Genomic DNA, 20,008 nt, shown 5'->3' on the forward strand with positions numbered 1-20,008 from the left:
AGAAGAAGAAGCAGCAGCAGGAGGAGGAGGAGGATAGGCGGGAGCTAGACATACCGCGGTGCTGCTTTGTGGACAACGACTCCCATTGTAGGGCGGAGAGACGTGTATCTTGTCAGTAATCCATAGTCTTTGGTCAAACACAGAAACCGGTTTCTCTCCTTCTGAAGCAAGGACATCTGTCCTTGAGGTGGATAGATAAAAGTATCGGGTGACATTAGTAGCATATTCAGGATTGGATGCTGTCATTAATGGTTAAAACACATCTCATCAGACATTATCTGTTCACTGCAGAGCGAGAGAGAGAGAGAAGCTGAGAGTGAGTGAGGGAGGTGGTATGTGTGTCATCTCGATAGAGCCTCCCACCGGCGACTGCATATATACTGTGAGAGCGGCGGCCGTCGGCCGTACAGAGGAGTGATTGGGAGATATAGAGATACATCGTACCGAGGTAAGTAGCCTACAGAGCTGCCGCTTCAGAGCTGAGGGATGGTGTTGCTGCTTTCTCTTGGAGGGATGCGGAGAGCTAGAGGATGGCCGGGAGTGTCTGACATAAATTATAGGTAGTACCCTACAAGGATGATGAAATTGTCGCTATTCGCATGTGCGCCCGCGTACCATGGAATCACTCTCAAGTTCACGGATGGGGAGAGACAGTAGCATACCCTATAGCAGCCTAATATAGGATGCTGTATAGATTGTGTAGCGGGCCAAAATCGCAGTATCTTTTAGACTAGAGAAGTCATGTGATGGGCGGTAATTGTGTAATCCACAAGCCTATTTGAAGAGAATGTAACATTGATTACAGTAACAATCATACATTTTTGTCTCAGAAATATGACAAATTTGCTAAATTCTTATTGTGGTATAGGCATAGTTAGCCAAATGGAGGGTTGAATTAAGCCCTGTTTATACCTGGTGCTAACATGCACACTTTGTCCTCATTCTGATTGTGCCCACATTTGTAGACAGGTATAAACGATTAACAGCCACATTGTGATCCGATCTTCCTGACCACCTTTGGAGGCAGTCAGGCACACAAACCAAACCATTTAAATCATCAATATACCTGCCTCTAAACGCATTGTCAGGTAGCAGCACCATTGACTTTTGTAATCAGTAAATGTCTTTAAATACATATTATTATTATTATATGTCTGGCAAGATTATCTGTCAAATAGCAGCTAATCTGGCTACAATGCGGACACAGTGGATGAATAAGAGACACATTTTAATACAATCTGTAAACAAAACAAACCATAAGCAGATAGTGATTGGATCATATTGATCAGATCCCCAAACTCACGTTAGTGCATGGTGTAAACAAGGCTTTACAGTACAAGAACATAAAACACAATTACAGCTAAAACAGATCAAATAGCTATTAGGCCGATGTATTTCAAACATTCCAGCTCAGTATACCAGCCTGATGCAGTTGGCTTTATATCAGCACTTTCACATGCAGAGAATACTAAAGCATCTCCACGGTAACCAAATTATGCTTTGACTCAGATCTTTCACTTTAAAATGTATGCCAAACAAAAACCATTGATTTCAAAGTTTAACAAATAGAGTTCTTTGAACAATTTACACAGCAAACTTAACAAAAAACACATTTACTGGGAGAACTGTGCAGATGCTGAGAGAGAAAACAGCCAAAGGTAATGATAGACTATTGAATATCACACCATTGATATTCCTGCACAGTACAAAGTTCGTGGCACCTGTACAAAGTTTGCACTTGTTATTTTTAACAGCGAATAAAAGTCATGAAAATATGTAACGTTTTTCTTCCTATTTAACATTTGATTCTTTATTCCTGTTTACACTTAAAAGGTACAGGCTTTGTACAGGTGCAGATACTGAGTGATTTTTGCCCTGAGAGTAACAAAATTGTTTATCTGATGTAACAAGTGTCCCCTGGCTTGTTAAGTTGGTAGCGAATTGACCCCAACCCTGGCACTGCCACCTAACCCATTCAACCCTGGCACTGCCACCTAACCCATTCAACCCTGGCACTGCCACCTAACCCATTCAACCCTGGCACTGCCATCTAACCCATTCAACCCTGGCACTGCCACCTAACCCATTCAACCCTGGTACTGAACCTAACCCATTCAACCCTGGTACTGAACCTAACCCATTCAACCCTGGCACTGCCACCTAACCCATTAAACCCTGGTACTGAACCTAACCCATTCAACCCTGGCACTGCCACCTAACCCATTCAACCCTGGCACTGCCACCTAACCCATTCAACCCTGGTACTGAACCTAACCCATTCAACCCTGGTACTGAACCTAACCCATTCAACCCTGGTACTCCCACCTAACCCATTCAACCCTGGCACTGCCACCTAACCCATTCAACCCGGGAACTGCCACCTAACCCATTCAACCCTGGCACTGAACCTAACCCATTCAACCCTGGCACTGAACCTAACCCATTCAACCCTGGCACTGAACCTAACCCATTCAACCCTGGTACTGAACCTAACCCATTCAACCCTGGTACTGAACCTAACCCATTCAACCCTGGCACTGAACCTAACCCATTCAACCCTGGTACTGCCACCTAACCCATTCAACCCTGGTACTGAACCTAACCCATTCAACCCTGGCACTGAACTTAACCCATTCAACCCTGGCACTGCCACCTAACCCATTCAACCCTGGTACTGAACCTAACCCATTCAACCCTGGCACTGAACCTAACCCATTCAACCCTGGCACTGAACCTAACCCATTCAACCCTGGTACTGAACCTAACCCATTCAACCCTGGTACTGAACCTAACCCATTCAACCCTGGCACTGAACCTAACCCATTCAACCCTGGCACTGAACCTAACCCATTCAACCCTGGCACTGAACCTAACCCATTCAACCCTGGCACTGAACCTAACCCATTCAACCCTGGTACTGAACCTAACCCATTCAACCCTGGTACTGAACCTAACCCATTCAACCCTGGCACTGAACCTAACCCATTCAACCCTGGCACTGAACCTAACCCATTCAACCCTGGCACTGAACCTAACCCATTCAACCCTGGTACTGCCACCTAACCCATTCAACCCTGGCACTGAACCTAACCCATTCAACCCTGGCACTGAACCTAACCCATTCAACCCTGGCACTGAACCTAACCCATTCAACCCTGGCACTGAACCTAACCCATTCAACCCTGGCACTGAACCTAACCCATTCAACCCTGGCACTGAACCTAACCCATTCAACCCTGGCACTGAACCTAACCCATTCAACCCTGGCACTGAACCTAACCCATTCAACCCTGGCACTGAACCTAACCCATTCAACCCTGGCACTGAACCTAACCCATTCAACCCTGGCACTGAACCTAACCCATTGAACCTAACCCATTCAACCCCTGGCACTGAACCTAACCCATTCAACCCTGGCACTGAACCTAACCCATTCAACCCTGGCACTGAACCTAACCCATTCAACCCTGGCACTGAACCTAACCCATTCAACCCTGGCACTGAACCTAACCCATTCAACCCTGGCACTGAACCTAACCCATTCAACCCTGGCACTGAACCTAACCCATTCAACCCTGGCACTGAACCTAACCCATTCAACCCTGGCACTGAACCTAACCCATTCAACCCTGGCACTGAACCAAACCCATTCAACCCTGGCACTGAACCTAACCCATTCAACCCTGGCACTGAACCTAACCCATTCAACCCTGGCACTGAACCTAACCCATTCAACCCTGGTACTGAACCTAACCCATTCAACCCTGGCACTGAACCTAACCCATTCAACCCTGGCACTGAACCTAACCCATTCAACCCTGGCACTGAACCTAACCCATTCAACCCTGGCACTGAACCTAACCCATTCAACCCTGGCACTGAACCTAACCCATTCAACCCTGGCACTGAACCTAACCCATTCATGCCACGGCATAAGAAATCAATGTATTCATCTTTTTTATATATATATTGTTTTATATATAGTCCTTTTAACAAAAATAAATTCACAAAGTGCTTTACAGTAACCCAGGTATAAGTTCTAGAAGGTTTGAGTACCCCCCCCCCCCCCTCCATGTGAGTAAGCTGGCTGAATGTTGGTGACCGTGTTAAATTGGTCAGTGGTGTGGAAATGCCAGATTTAGCCTGCCAAACAGGGGGCACGGCTCTACAATACCCACTGCCTGCTCCCTCCATGACTTTCTCTGGTACTCCCGCCCAAACAGAGCACAGCCAGTGTATGGAATCCTGCCACTTTTACTGAAAAGGGTAACACCCAACTCCCCAGCACTGGGTGAAAAACAGCCTGCAGGGCTCTCTTACCCAGGGCTGGACAGGGGAGTGGGAGGTGGAAAGGGGGAGATGCGGGAGGGGAGTGTGTGCTTGTCAGAGGGGAGATGGGTGCATGTCAGAGTGGAGGTGGGAGGGATGGTGGGTGCATGTCAGAGTGGAGGTGGGAGGGATGGTGGGTGCATGTCAGAGTGGAGGTGGAAGGGATGGTGGGTGCATGTCAGAGTGGAGGTGGGAGGGATGGTGGGTGCATGTCAGAGTGGAGGTGGGAAGGATGGTGGGTGCATGTCAGAGTGGAGGTGGGAGGGATGGTGGGTGCATGTCAGAGTGGAGGTGGGAAGGATGGTGGGTGCATGTCAGAGTGGAGGTGGGAGGGATGGTGGATGCATGGCAGAGGGGAGGTGGGAGGGATGGTGGGTGCATGTCAGAGTGGAGGTGGGAGGGATGGTGGGTGCATGTCAGAGTGGAGGTGGGAGGGATGGTGGATGCATGTCAGAGTGGAGGTGGGAGGGATGGTGGGTGCATGTCAGAGTGGAGGTGGGAAGGATGGTGGGTGCATGTCAGAGTGGAGGTGGGAGGGATGGTGGATGCATGGCAGAGGGGAGGTGGGAGGGATGGTGGGTGCATGTCAGAGGGGAGGTGGGAGGGATGGTGGGTGCATGTCAGAGTGGAGGTGGGAGGGATGGTGGGTGCATGCCAGAGTGGAGGTGGGAGGGATGGTGGGTGCACGTGTCATAGTGGAGGTGGGAGGGATGGTGGATGCATGTCAGAGGGGAGGTGGGAGGGATGGTGGGTGCATGTCAGAGTGGAGGTGGGAGGGATGGTGGGTGCATGTCAGAGTGGAGGTGGGAGGGATGGTGGGTGCATGTCAGAGTGGAGGTGGGAGGGATGGTGGGTGCATGTCAGAGTGGAGGTGGGAGGGATGGTGGGTGCATGTCAGAGTGGAGGTGGGAGGGATGGTGGGTGCATGCCAGAGTGGAGGTGGGAGGGATGGTGGGTGCATGTCAGAGGGGAGGTGGGAGGGATGGTGGGTGCATGTCAGAGGGGGGTGCATGTCAGAGGGGAGGTGGGAGGGATGGTGGGTGCATGTCAGAGGGGAGGTGGGAGGGATGGTGGGTGCATGCCAGAGTGGAGGTGGGAGGGATGGTGGATGCATGCCAGAGTGGAGGTGGGAGGGATGGTGGGGGGGGTGGTTAGGGATGGTGGGTGCATGTCAGAGGGGGTGGGCAGGGAGATGGGTGCATGTCAGAAGGGAGGTGAGAAGGGAGATGGGTGCATGTCAGAAGGGAGGTGGGAAGGGAGATGGGTGCATGTCAGAAGGGAGGTGAGAAGGGAGATGGGTGCATGTCAGAAGGGAGGTGAGAAGGGAGATGGGTGCATGTCAGAAGGGAGGTGGGAAGGGAGATGGGTGCATGTCAGAAGGGAGGTGGGAAGGGAGATGGGTGCATGTCAGAAGGGAGGTGGGAAGGGAGATGGGTGCATGTCAGAAGGGAGGTGGGAAGGGAGATGGGTGCATGTCAGAAGGGAGGTGGGTGCATTTCAGAGGGGAGGTGGGAGGGATGGTGGGTGCATTTCAAAGGGAAGGTTGGCGGCTTGGTGGGTACATGTCAGAAGGGAGGTGGGAGGGGAAAGGGTGTGGATGACCTGTGGCAGGTGGGAAACAGGGGAACCGGGAGGCGTGTGCATGAGGCAGGCTTAGAGGGGAGATGTTTGGGTGTATGGGGATGGGGTTAGGGAGGCGCGCCCCTCTTGTCTAGTCTGTCAGTGTGCCAGGTCTACATTCCCACTGCACCGGCCGGTGAAAAGGGCTGTAAATATATAAACAGGCCTGGCAGGATTAGAGCCTGCTGGGAGTGATCAGGGGGGATTTCCACCCCGCCGGGCACACAATGGCACCGCCACATAACATAAACACACATACACACACACACAATGGCACCGTGGCACAACAGACCTGAGCCTCCATAGATTTGATGCATACTGTCTTTTGTTTGGGAAGAGGAGGTTCGTCTAGCCACGGGCTGTGTGTACGATGCAGGGGGCACGGCGTGGTGGCAGGGGAGGGGTGGTGTGTGGTGGGAGGGAGGGGTGTTGTGGTCCTGATTGGATGTGTGTGTGTGTATATGAGGGGAGTCATGACTGTGTGTGTGTGTACAGAGAGAGAGAGACAGACAGAGAAAGAAACAGAGAGAGACGGACACAATAGCAGGATGAATAGAGTTGTTTTATTCCCTGTGTGTGTGTGCTGGAGAGTCAGCTGAGCGCCGATAGAGACAGACCGAGGGATGGGATCTCCGCTGACATAAAACAACAACCGTGACGGCCGATCCAGTCTGGTTTGAACCTGTCACACCAGACTGAGAAGCAGACTGAGAAGTGACAACTGCAGTAATTTCACAGACCACAACCCTCTCTCTCAGCTAAAAGGCACTAACTAACACACTCTAACGGACGACAGCTCTACTGTTGGCCAAGCAGATATTCTCTCTGTATGATTTGGCAGTCCCACACTCACTCTACTGTACCTGACTCACTTAACCTGTGAGAGAATGAAAGACTGTCTGCAACCACCAACCATCTTCACTTTGTTTATGAGTATCCATCCATCCTGTCACCATGGTGACCCCCTTTCTGTCTCTCTCTCTCTCTCTCTCTCTCTCTTTCTCTCTCTCAGTGTGCCGGCTCTGGCCCTGGCTACAGCCATGCCTCTTCTGGAAGAGACCACTGTGCCTCGAGAGCATCCCCCCACACTGCCTGTGGTCATCATAGGTATGTTTAGCCCTAAACTCTGACCTCTGACCGCTAACATCTAACCCTAACCTCTAACTCTGCCCCGAGAGGCTAGCACCCCTTCGCCATCCTACCTCGCCCGCCGTCATCATTCACAGGTAACCTCTGACATTGCAAACATTTGATTCTCTCCTCTGTATGTCTGTGTAGGTAACGGGCCATCAGGTATCTGCCTGTCCTACCTGCTGAGTGGCTACAAGCCCTACCTGGACCCTTCAGCTGTTCACCCAAACCCTGTTCTGTACAGGAAGTTACAGGAGACCAGACACCTGCCCATCACTGAACAGGTGAACATCAAAGCATTGCATTAAACACACACACACACACACACACACACACACACACAGATCACAGTTGACAAACACATAAACATTGAAACATGATCAAGTCTGGTCTCTCTATGCAGGATCTGGAGTATCTGAGTGAAGGTCTGGAGGGGCGGTCAGGAAACCCTGTAGCGGTGCTGTTTGACACCCTGCTGCACCCCAATGCGGATTTTGGCTACGAGTTTCCCCCTGTGCTACAGTGGAGAAGAGACAAGCAGCAGCACCTCCCTCACCTGGTGCTGGGCAGGGCAACGCCTGGAGGGGCCTGGCACGTGAGTTATTCCTAAACAGCTTACACCCTCCTTTCCCCATTCATTTACCCCTACACCTCACCCATGGTGCTGGGCAGAGCTATGCCTGGGAAACCTGGAAAGACTTCACCCCCAAATCTCCTCATCCATATGTTCCAATGCTAAACCTAAACTCCATTCTTAAAATCCTCCAATCCTCTTTTCTCTCTCTTCTAGGTGATGGAGGGCTCCATGCTGACCATCAGTCTGGGCATCTGGATGGAACTGCCAGGGATCAACTACCGAGACCTGACTAACAATGGCAAATGCAGGTACTGACAATGGCAAATGCAGAGAGAGAAGGAAGGAAGGAGGGAAGGAAGGAGGGAGAGAGATAGAGAGAGAGAGGCTGCAATAAAGTTAAATAAATTCAAAATAATGAGACAGCTTAAATCTTCTTAATACTTTAACAGAGTTTACTAAAGGATCTTTTGTTTGACAATGAGTGCTCCACCCCCCCCCCAGGGGCGTGACCAACGACCGGGCCACTCCAGAGGAGATCTCGTCTTACTACCGCAACTACGTCAAGCTGATGGGCCTGAAGCAGAACTTTGTTGACAACACCTACGTGACCTCTGTGCAGAAACTTTTTCGTGGACCTGAGGGCGAGGGTCTAGAGAATGGTCATGGAGGGTTGGGGGAGGAGGGAAAGGAGGTGTACGAGGGGGGAAAGGGGGTGTACGAGGGGAGGGAGAGTGAGGGTGTAGATGAAGGGGGAGGTGGGGGCCTGTGGGAGGTGAGGGGGTACCAGCGGGTGCAGGGCGACACCCACGTTCCTTTCTGCCTGTTTTCAGAGAATGTAGTTCTGGCCACGGGCGCGTCTGATTCGCCAGCTCAGCTGGGTGTGGAGGGGGAGGAGCTTCCCTTTGTGTTCCACAGCATCTCTGCCCTGGGATTGGCTGTGAGTCGGAAGAAGCTTGGGCCAAACTCTGATCCGGTGCTGATTGTGGGGGCGGGGTTAAGCGCGGCAGATGCGGTTTTGTGCGCTTGTAACAACAACATTTCCGTGCTGCATGCCTTCCGCAAACACGTAGACGACCCAGGCCTCATCTTTAAACAGCTACCCAAGACCCTCTACCCAGAATACCACAAGGTCTACCACATGATGCACTCCCAGACCCACGCAACACCAAACATGGCTGCCACCTCCACCACCAATGGCCTTCCCAGCATGGCCGCCTCAGTCTGCTCCAAGATGTGCTCCCAGCCCCAACCCACCACAACTAACATGGCCGCCAGTGGTGGTCCCGTTCTGTTCCCTGACTACACCAGCTTCCCAGAGCACTGCGTGGAGTCCTTCCAGCCAGACATGAAGTGTGTCCTGCAGGGGAGCAACTCCCTCAAGGCCTTTAAGATCTCCATGGCCCTGGTGTTGATCGGCACCCATCCCAACCTGTTCTTCCTCAAGGGCCAGGGCCAGTACCTGGGACTGGACCCCACCAAACCCATCTCCTGCAAGCAGAACCCTGTGGATGTGCACCCCTACACCTTCGAGTGCACCAAGGACCCAGGACTGTTCGCCATGGGCCCGCTGGTGGGAGACAACTTTGTTCGCTTCCTAAAGGGCGGTGCTCTAGGCATTGCCTCCTGCCTGCTCAATAGACTGAAGAAGAAAGGCAAGCTGATCGCAGAAGTGGGAGGAGTAGGAGGGGAGTTTATCTAGGTGAAGTGTGGATGGAGAGGAACGAGGTGGTGAATGAGTTGGAAGGGAGAGAGGAGGAAGAGGCATCTTTATTTAAGCGAAGGGAGAAAGGAGAGGAAAGAGGTGAAGAAAGGGAGGCGAGGACGGGGTTCATCTTAGTAAAAATAGCTACTATAACCAATGGAGTTCTGAGTTAAAAGGGCAAAGACAAACGTTTTTTAATATTTTATTGTTTGCAGTGGACATGCCTATTTGAACTCTGAAGCTTTCTTACCACTTCTAAGAGAACTGAAAACAATGGAAGTGGAGGCAGGCTAGTTACAGTTCATGACCAGGTGCAGCCCACCACCTGTTACAGCTCCACTGTTCTGGTTTCTGCTGGGAAGCTGTCACAGGGTCTAATGTCCTCTATCCAGAAATCCAATCTGCAGTGTGACAATGTTTTTTAGAGTCATATTTGTGACATTTTGTAAAGTCTTGAGTTTTTGTTATTTGCTCACCTTGTCTTTCAAGCAAGTGCATTTTCTGATTTCTCATCTACTTTAAACAATTGTCCTACTATTTCTCTGATGGCCTTCACCATGCAATGGACTGTGAACCACTACAACTCCCCTTTAAAGCTTCAGGGAAATGGAACTTTGTAGAGATAGGCCCATAGCTGCTATAGTGTTCCTGCCATCATCTCAATTCTGAGTTTCTCATCAGTGCCAAGCTACAGACCCCAAGCAGTATCTGGTTGTGATCTTTGAAAAATAACTATTTTGGATGCAGCAGTTGTTAGCTAGAATGCTAACGCTCATTGACACAGGCTGTAGCAAAAGCTAGCCAAATAGCCATTTTACTGGTTGAAGTTGAAGTGTTTTTTAAGTATAATGCAGTTGATTTGGGATAACACAAACATTATATTAAGCAGGACATTCATACACAAGACATTCAGACATTAAAATCCAAAAGTTATGTGAAATGCACTCATAAGTAAAATCTAAATATAGGCTTTTTTGCTGCCACCAATTTGCAGAAATGTTAACAAACACAGAAAGGGGTCTATAAAATACTACTAGTCGACGACTCCTGATAAGTGTACATTGGATAAACGCAAACTGTAGGTGCATTCATTGACGTCCATCAGTCTGAATACAAAACTGCTAGTCCATTGCATTTATCAGGAGTTGACTATCGCCTATTGAAGTCATAATGACTATGTTAAATGCCCATTTTCTGGTTGCCATTATGGAGTAAATATTATGCCCGTGGCTCTGATTCCAGGTCCGTATAGTATTCTCTGTGACATGTCATACCATGTCACTTTCACACAGCCATCATACGCCTCATGTGTTTGTTGTGCCAAATACCTGTTACTGTATGTAGAGCTGTGAGGACTGAGGGTAGAGTTTCATTCATTTATTGAACCAGTCAGTCGCCTTTAGAATGTGTGTTCATATGCAGTTTATTTCCACATGCAGTCGTCCTCAAGACTGAAGCTGCTTGCAGAAAACAAATGGTGGAATTGGGATAAAATATAGATTGTTGACAAGATCAGCAAACTGAAAATGTATGGACAGTTCCTGGTCAATATGCTGTATTCCAAACTAACCAGCCCTTAAGCACTATATCCAGACCTGAAAAAAATGAATCAGTGGTGGTAGTCACTCAACCTTGCCCCCAGATAGACCATCAGCTTATGGCTAATTACACCTACATGTCCAATCTACACAGTAGGTGCCTTGATGAGAAGGGTTAACTAGGGGTTGATTAATAAGAAAAGGAAACAGCAGGTTCCCCAACCCCTGGGGTCTAACCAGGGTTTTCTACTACTGTCTTACAACACATAACCCACCATCTTCTCCTGTTCACAACAGACAGACACGCTGCTTTGTGCTTGGTAGAGTTGGACTCCTCTCTTGTACAACTCAAATGAGTTTTTAATATGTTTTGTATACTGTATTTTTTATTATGAACAAATAAAAATCTTGAAACGTAAAACGTAACACCTATTTATTTGTTTTACATTGCTCACCATCAGTGACTAAATCAAGGTATATAATTAGTGTACAGTACATAGAAAGTTAAGACATTTCTGCCCACATCTATCACCGACAAAAACAGTTTAAACATTTTGTCATTGACAGGCCCCTCTGGTCATTTTGTGTACAATGATCAAGAGTTACCTCAAAGATCCATTCCTGAACATTATTAGTGGAGCGGAGATGGCAGTTCTATCAAACTGAGAATTCTAGAAGCCAAAACATTCCATGGGGTGTTGGCATCCATTCCTGTGTCTTAAGATGAACATTTGTCTGCAGGGCTTCTCATGTTACAACCAGGTACTCTCATCTTTTCTTGGTGGGTTTGGGGTTGTACCTACACACACACACACACACACACACACACACACACACACACAGGTTAAGTCAGGGCAGTGGCCATCCAGGCATCCCACCTAAACACTCAGGCTTTTAACATTCCTGCTAGATCAATCCTGCTAGATCAATCCTGGATGCATTTAGAACAAATATTAAAAATAGCCCAAATTAAGCCAGCTCTGTAAACCTCTGGCCTTGTTTGAAGAACTCAAACCAAACATCCTCCCAATAAACTAAGTCTGGGAGACGGGTTCGGGCCAGAACCAAAAACATAAAACCGTGGCTTGTTTTCTTAGTAGCCGGCGCTGTCCTCTGGCCATGCATGACTGAGTGGGCATCATGACTCAATGATCAAACAGCACAGTCTCGCTCCAGGCAGGCACGCACACACCCTTTCTGCTTAGCCAGGCAAAATGCAGCAGCCCTAGCGTGTGCATACATCACCAGCATAACCCAGACAACCAGGTGTGACGCAGGAATCACTGGGCGCTGATTGGTCAGTGACAACAAGCCCAAACCGTCCCAAACGAAGATCCACCCACTCACATCAGGAATGTTTCTCTCGGTTCTGTGGGTCTTGGTCTAAACGGTCCTTTTCAGATGACTATTTGACAGGAGATTACAAAAATGGTGTTGATGTGTATTGTACGTATGCAGGGGACCAGCTAATACAGCTCTATCTAATGTGAATCATTGTTTAGCTGGGATCAAAACCTGAGATCAGACATGTTGGTTGGATTACAGCTACAACCAAGGCTATGTTGCTGGGCAGTCAATGTTGTCTTGTGTTTCTGAATGGGGGTTAAGGGAATGAATAGATGAATGAGTGTGGAGTAGTGAAGAGCTCAGCAGACAGCCAGTCATCGTGTGGGCAGGCAGCTGTGTGTGCGTCAGCCTGTAGGGCGCTGTTGTCTTGTGTCTGGTAGTGACGTCCTTGAACACGGAGCAATGCCCCCTGGGAATGTGATGTTTGTGTAAGCTGGGTGCTCCAACCCTTCTGCTCCACTGCAGACTGCAGACGGAGTGGCTGACTTTTTCTACCTTGGGGGCTGGAGGGTTCAACATAATCAACATCACTCCACATTCATCCATTCATTCCCAGCCTGGCTCCAAACATCTTCCAACCAATAGCCCGGGCTACAGCTTGGTTTACATTGTACTGTAGACTGTGGTGCTCTCCACCTGAAATAATGTGACCCAAGTTGGTTTGGGTTGATTGTTTTGGTGTTTGCAGCCTGACAAGCCTTGTCCTCGTACCTGAAAAGGTCATCTCCCAAAGTCTCCTCTTTCTTGTTCTGACGCTCATCCTGAAACACACAGACACAAGGCTTTGACTCACAGACCCACAAACCTCCATCTCCTCTCTACCCAGCCTCAGCCCCCTCCATCTCCTCTCTACCCAGCATCAACCCCCTCCATCTCCTCTCTACCCAGCCTCAACCCCCTCCATCTCCTCTCTACCCAGCCTCAGCCCCCTCCATCTCCTCTCTACCCAGCCTCAGCCCCCTCCATCTCCTCTCTACCCAGCCTCAACCCCCTCCATCTCCTCTCTACCCAGCCTCAGCCCCTCCATCTCCTCTCTACCCAGCCTCAACCCCTCCATCTCCTCTCTACCCAGCCTCAACCCCCTCCATCTCCTCTCTCTACCCAGCCTCAACCCCCCCTCCATCTCCTCTCTACCCAGCCTCAACCCCTCCATCTCCTCTCTAGCCTCCCAGCCTCACCCAGCCCCTCCATCTCCTCTCTACCCAGCCTCAACCCCCTCCATCTCTCCTACCCAGCCTCAAACCCTCTCTACCCAGCCTCAGCCCCCTCCATCTCCTCTCTACCCAGCCTCAGCCCCCTCCATCTCCTCTCTACCCAGCCTCAACCCCTCCATCTCCTCTCTACCCAGCCTCAACCCCCTCCATCTCCTCTCTACCCAGCCACAACCTCCCTCTACCCAGCCTCAACCCCTCCATCTCCTCTCTACCCAGCCTCAACCCCCTCCATCTCCTCTCTACCCAGCCTCATCCCCCTCCATCTCCTCTCTACCCAGCCTCAGCCCCCTCCATCTCCTCTCTACCCAGCCTCAACCCCCTCCATCTCCTCTCTACCCAGCCTCAACCCCTCCATCTCCTCTCTACCCAGCCTCAGCCCCTCCATCTCCTCTCTACCCACCCAGCCTCCCCCTCCATCTCCTCTACCCAGCCCCCTCCATCTCCTCTACCCACCCAGCCTCAGCCTCCCCCTCTCCAGCCTCAACCCCCTCCATCTCCTCTCTACCCAGCCTCAAACCCCTCCATCTCCTCTCTACCCAGCCTCAAACCCCTCCATCTCCTCTCTACCCAGCCTCAACCCCCTCCATCTCCTCTCTACCCAGCCTCAACCCCCTCCATCTCCTCTCTACCCAGCCTCAGCCCCTCCATCTCTCCTCTACCCAGCCTCAACCTCCCCCTCTACCCAGCCTCAACCCCCTCCATCTCCTCTCTACCCAGCCTCAAACCCCTCCATCTCCTCTCTACCCAGCCTCAACCCCTCCATCTCCTCTCTACCCAGCCTCAACCCCCTCCATCTCCTCTCTACCCAGCCTCAGCCCCCTCCATCTCCTCTCTACCCAGCCTCAGCCCCCTCCATCTCCTCTACCCAGCCTCAACCTCCCTCCTCTACCCAGCCTCAACCCCCTCCATCTCCTCTCTACCCAGCCTCAAACCCCTCCATCTCCTCTCTACCCATTCTCAAACCCCTCCATCTCCTCTCTACCCAGCCTCAAACCCCTCCATCTCCCTCTACCCAGCCTCAAACCCCTCCATCTCCTCTCTACCCAGCCTCAACCCCTCCATCTCCTCTCTACCCAGCCTCAACCCCCTCCATCTCCTCTCTACCCAGCCTCAGCCCCTCCATCTCCTCTACCCAGCCTCAACCTCCCCTCTACCCAGCCTCAACCCCCTCCATCTCCTCTCTACCCAGCCTCAAACCCCTCCATCTCCTCTCTACCCAGCCTCAACCCCCTCCATCTCCTCTCTACCCAGCCTCAACCCCTCCATCTCCATCTCTCTACCCAGCCTCAGCCCCCTCCATCTCCTCTCTACCCAGCCTCAGCCCCCTCCATCTCCTCTACCCAGCCTCAACCTCCCCTCTACCCAGCCTCAACCCCCTCCATCTCTCCTCTCTACCCAGCCTCAAACCCCTCCATCTCCTCTCTACCCATTCTCAAACCCCTCCATCTCCTCTCTACCCAGCCTCAAACCCCTCCATCTCCTCTCTACCCAGCCTCAACCCTCTCCATCTCCTCTCTACCCAGCCTCAACCCTCTCCATCTCCTCTCTACCCAGCCTCAACCCCCTCCATCTCCTCTCTACCCAGCCTCAACCCCCCCATCCCCTGTTACTACCATTTCATGGTAAATACCATGTACTTCTATTCTAGGAGTGTTTGTGTGTCTCAGGGGTTGCTAAACAGACAGTAAGTATTGTAGTAAACAGCAGCTGAAGTAGGACTGTGTACCTCTGCTGCGTCTCTCAGCCACTCCTCCAGCTCAGAGTTCTTGCCTCGGTTGTGGGCCAACAGGTCTGACCCTCCGATGATGTTGGGCAAACCCTGGGCACCGGGAACTGGGACCTGAAACACACACACATTACTACACACACACACAGAAACAGAGACACTAACCTAACAGAGTCCCATGACCCTGTGTTGTGATGAGGTGCATTCTGGGGTCTACCTTGCGGAAGCGTTTAAAGTCCTTCCTGTTGACATTGCCGTGCGTCTCCATGGGGCGTGGTTTAGGTCTTGCCGGTGTTGCCACGGTGAGGGATTTGAACTCCACCACTATAAGTCTGCTGGGGAGATTCTCACCCCCTAAACCCTATATCACAACACACAGACCAGTTACTGACAGACCTAACTCTTCCCCACTAGCCCCTACTCCAGACCTAACTCTTCCCCACTGGCCCCTACTCCAGACCAGTTACTGATAGACCTAACTCATCTCCACTGGCCCCTACTCCAGACAGATACAGACAGGACTTACTGAGGCTTCCTGTTTGACATCAGTCTCTGGCTCTTCCAGATGACCAGGGGTCACACCATTAACTGGTTTTGACTTGGGGGAGACAGAAGATGGAGGATAGTTCATAATAATAGTCACGTCATAGAAACCAGGGCTGGGGAAGGCAGTCAATTCAGGAAGTAAACTGAAATCACAATTCAGTGATTTTAAAAATGGCAGATATTTTCAATGAAACAGAAGTAGAAGCTATCAATTTTTAGATTTTAAATTAAAATCCCTTCCCGAATTGAGTGGCTTTAATATGAATTGATCCCAGCCTTGATAGAAACACATGATAACAAGCACACAATGACAGCTCCTCTCACCTCAATGAATGACACCTCTTCGTCTTTGACCTCAGCTACAGGCTCCGCTCGCTGTCGTCTGCTGGCTGACGATCGCTCTTCTGAATCCAAGCCTGACCTATGATTGGCTGCGATTGGTTCCACTGAATAAACCCGCTGTTTCTTATTGGCAGAGGTAAGATCCACTGTCTCTAGGAGCGATTTTCTATTGGTTGAGCTCTTGTCTATCAGTTGAGACCTCTGGCCTTGATTGGTTGAACTCTGTTCCGTCAGCTTCAACCGCTGGCCTTGACTGGCTGACATGGGCTCATCCAATTCGTCCATGTCCTCAGACATGATGGACTCCAGTTCGTCCATCTCTATCTCTGAAGCCCCACTCCCTTTAGTCTCCTCCTCCATCTCCTTCCTCTTCCTGGATTGGAGCCCCTGCTGGGAAGGGTTGGAGAACCCCTCTGACAGAGCCTCAGTCTGACCTGGAAACAGATTTGCACCTGAGCTGCGTTGGCCCTGGGACCTGCCTGTGGGGGTGTGTGTAGGGTTGGAGGTCTCTGAGTGCTGTGGTACTGTCCTCTTCATCTTCTCCTTCTCTTCTTCCCTCCTGGAGAACTTGGCCTCTGATTGGACAGTAGGGGACTCCTTGCCTTCCCGAGGTCTGAGAGAGAGAAAACATTGGAGTCTGTATATATAATATCACCATTAACTCAAGATTGATAAGCCACTGTGTGGAATTGTATGGATATCTCCAGAGAGCTGCACTTGCCTTTTCTTGCCGACCGGCTGGAAGAAATTAGTGAGGGCAGACTGTTTCTGGGGAGAACATTTCTGCGAGACCTGTTGTTTCTGGGAGGAGCACTTCTGTGGGGACATCGTCTGCACTCCTCCGTTGGTCCGAGGGGCTGTGGCCAGGAATCTGGTGATAGCATCACCTTTCCCTCCACCTAATATCATGATAATACAATGTCATTTAGCAGACCCGTGTTTTCAGTTTATATGGCCCACGCCAGAACTTTCCTACTGTAACTCTGACACCCACTCACTCTGTCATTAGAAACTATTCTACCTGGATGTTGTAGCGCTCCCTTTTTTCTGTCCGAGCCGCCACCACCAGCACTGTCTGAGGCGCTGAATGATGACATCATAGTCTCTGCCACTGTGCAGGTCCCGGCCAGCTCTCGGCCTGAGGGTTTGGATCGGTTAAGATGAGAGGTGGTCCGGCTCTGGTCCCTCTCAGGGGTCTCTCCAACTGCGCTCACCCCAGCCACGTCCACCCTACTCAGGGATAAGAAAACACAGATCAGCCTGATGCACTCGAATAGAACAGTGAGTTTGGAGCTCAGGTTGTGTGTGTGTGTGTGTGTCTTACCCACTGATGCCCTGTGACGGCTCTGTGTTTACAGCATAGGCTGTGATGTTCTGAGATGCCGCTGGCATTACCGTCTCGTCCACTGGTACATTCTGGGATAGCGTGGCGCCAGGGATGGTGGGTTTCTTTCTCATGGATTCTGACCAGGGAAGAAACACATTAACAACGATACAAGTGTTGACTCCACCATATAAGTCCATTTCATTATAAAATCAGGAACTTAAAATAAACTGAGACTTTGATTCACTGTATGAGAGCCCCACCCACCTGAGTCAGCCATTCGATTGGAAGGATTGCAGTACTTGTCACAGCTGACATAGATGGCAGCCAATCCGATCTCAGACTCTGTGATGAATCGAAGACCTTTCCTGGAGAGCGTGAGAGATGGTAAATATAGACTGTGCTGACACAACCAGTTAGTCTCATTTCAGAGCTGCAAAGAAGAAGTGTAACACCACCAAACTGCACTCTGTCTTTATGATACTGCAATGTGTGTACCTCTGTAGAATCCTCCCCACAGAGTCTGCCCACTTCTTAGTGGAGTGGGGCAGTAGTGCTTGGGAGTTTCCCGTTGCCATGCCGATCACACAGCTCAATGGTGATTCCAGGAGTGACACAGGGACAGACCCCTCCTCCAAGAGCTGGCTCCTCCCACCTCCACAACTCACTGCCAAACTCAGACGCTTTTGCTGGAGAGAAGTGAGTGAGAGCGATTTATTATTATGATTATTATTCCAAAATAGTCGCTGTACGGGTAGTAGGGGTGACGGGATTGATAGTAGTTTAATGATGGCAGGGACAGTGGTGGTGGTAGAAGTAATGATGATGGTAGTTGTGATGTAATGGTGATGATGACAGGTATAAGTTAGTTATAGTAGGTAGTTGGGAGAGATAGAGGTAGAAGTGCTACTAGTGGTAATGGTAGTAGTAGTAGGGACAAAGGTAGAAGTGCTACTAGTGGTAATGGTAGTAGTAGGGATATTAGAGGTAGAAGTGCTACTAGTGGTAATGGTAGTAGTAGAGATAGAGGTAGAAGTGCTACTAGTGGTAATGGTAGTAGTAGGGATATTAGAGGTAGAAGTGCTACTAGTGGTAATGGTAGTAGTAGAGATATTAAATGGTAGTAATAGGGATATTAAAGGTAGAAGTAATGGTAGTAGTAGGGATATTAAAGGTAGAAGTGCTACTAGTGGTAATGGTAGTAGTAGTAGGGATATTAAAGGTAGAAGTGCTACTAGTGGTAATGGTAGTAGTAGTAGGGATATTAAAAGTAGAAGTGCTACTAGTGGTAATGGTAGTAGTAGGGATATTAGAAGCAGAAGTGCTCCAAGTGGCAATGGTAGTAGTAGGGATATTAGAGGTAGAAGTGCTACTAGTGGTAATGGTAGTAGTAGGGATATTAGAGGTAGAAGTGCTACTAGTGGTAAAGGTAGTAGTAGGGATATTAGAGGTAGAAGTGCTACTAGTGGTAATGGTAGTAGTAGGGATATTAGAGGTAGAAGTGCTACTAGTGGTAATGGTAGTAGTAGGGATATTAAAGGTAGAAGTTATATTGGTGGTAATGGAAGCAGTAGAGATATTAGAGGTAGAAGTGCTACTAGTGGTAATGGTAGTAGTAGTAGAGATATTAAAGGTAGAAGTGCTACTAGTGGTAATGGTAGTAGTAGTAGAGATATTAGAGGTAGAAGTGCTACTAGTGGTAATGGTAGTAGTAGTAGAGATATTAGAGGTAGAAGTGCTACTAGTGGTAACGGTAGTAATAGGGATATTAAAGGTAGAAGTTATATTGGTGGTAATGGTAGTAGTAGGGATATTAGAGGTAGAAGTGCTACTAGTGGTAATGGTAGTAGTAGGGATATTAGAGGTAGAAGTGCTACTAGTGGTAACGGTAGTAATAGGGATATTAAAGGTAGAAGTTATATTGGTGGTAATGGTAGTAGTAGGGATATTAGAGGTAGAAGTGCTACTAGTGGTAACGGTAGTAATAGGGATATTAGAGGTAGAAGTGCTACTAGTGGCAACGGTAGTAATAGGGATATTAGAGGTAGAAGTGCTACTAGTGGTAACGGTAGTAGTAGGGATATTAAAGGTAGAAGTGCTATTAGTGGTAATGGTAGTAGTAGTAGAGATATTAGAGGTAGAAGTGCTACTAGTGGTAATGGTAGTAGTAGGGATATTAGAGGTAGAAGTGCTACTAGTGGTAATGGTAGTAGTAGAGAAAAAGGTAGAAGTGCTACTAGTGGTAATGGTAGTAGTAGGGATATTAAAGGTAGAAGTGCTACTAGTGGTAATGGTAGTAGTAGGGATAGTTGTAGTATTAGTGTTAATAATAGTGGTAGTAGCATTCATTTTAGTAGTAATAATAGTAGCATGTTCATTTTGGCCTCCTGAGTGGCGCAGCATTCTAAGGCACAGCATCTCAGAGAAAGAGGCATCACTACAGTCCCTGGTTCGAATCCAGCCTGTATCACATCCGGCCTAATTGGGAGTCCAATAGGGCGGCGCACAATTGTCCCAGCATCGTCCGGGTTTGGCCGTAATTGTAAATAAGAATTTGCTCTTAACTGACTTGCCCAGTTAAATAAAGGTTAAATAAAAATATTTCCCCCCCC

The 20,008-nt window shown here is 49.5% G+C and overlaps 2 protein-coding genes across 2 annotated transcripts in view; one reads left to right on the top strand and one right to left on the bottom strand.

Moving 5' to 3' along the window:
* LOC115121674 (oxidative stress-induced growth inhibitor 2) lies at positions 1-11,343 on the top strand. The gene is made up of 6 exons (XM_029650792.2): positions 1-448; positions 6,962-7,056; positions 7,228-7,364; positions 7,484-7,675; positions 7,871-7,965; positions 8,159-11,343. Exons 2-6 carry the CDS (start codon positions 6,990-6,992, stop codon positions 9,354-9,356), a joined length of 1,689 nt encoding a protein of 562 aa, XP_029506652.2. The 5' UTR covers positions 1-448; positions 6,962-6,989; the 3' UTR covers positions 9,357-11,343.
* The window catches only part of nbn (nibrin), a 21,684-nt gene continuing 12,989 nt past the window's right edge, over positions 11,314-20,008 (bottom strand). Inside the window, exons 7-17 of the mRNA XM_065027746.1 lie at positions 17,895-18,085; positions 17,664-17,764; positions 17,397-17,535; positions 17,094-17,302; positions 16,794-16,971; positions 16,055-16,685; positions 15,711-15,782; positions 15,402-15,545; positions 15,185-15,298; positions 12,956-13,005; positions 11,314-11,696 (exon numbers count right to left, since the gene is read on the bottom strand). Coding sequence (XP_064883818.1) covers positions 11,666-11,696; positions 12,956-13,005; positions 15,185-15,298; positions 15,402-15,545; positions 15,711-15,782; positions 16,055-16,685; positions 16,794-16,971; positions 17,094-17,302; positions 17,397-17,535; positions 17,664-17,764; positions 17,895-18,085 — 1,860 coding nt within the window. The 3' untranslated portion in view covers positions 11,314-11,665. The remainder of the gene's footprint in view (positions 11,697-12,955; positions 13,006-15,184; positions 15,299-15,401; positions 15,546-15,710; positions 15,783-16,054; positions 16,686-16,793; positions 16,972-17,093; positions 17,303-17,396; positions 17,536-17,663; positions 17,765-17,894; positions 18,086-20,008) is intronic.

This window comes from Oncorhynchus nerka, linkage group LG14, assembly GCF_034236695.1.
Source record: "Oncorhynchus nerka isolate Pitt River linkage group LG14, Oner_Uvic_2.0, whole genome shotgun sequence".
Lineage (NCBI taxonomy): Eukaryota > Metazoa > Chordata > Actinopteri > Salmoniformes > Salmonidae > Oncorhynchus > Oncorhynchus nerka.

Excerpts from the sequence above, each read along its gene's own strand:
- LOC115121674 (XM_029650792.2), top strand. The coding sequence starts at position 6,990 with ATGCCTCTTCTGGAAGAGACCACTGTGCCTCGAGAGCATCCCCCCACA. Across the intron at positions 7,365-7,483 it reads ACCTGCCCATCACTGAACAG|GATCTGGAGTATCTGAGTGA; the intron begins GTGAACATCAAA and ends CTCTCTATGCAG. Across the intron at positions 7,966-8,158 it reads ACTAACAATGGCAAATGCAG|GGGCGTGACCAACGACCGGG; the intron begins GTACTGACAATG and ends CCCCCCCCCCAG.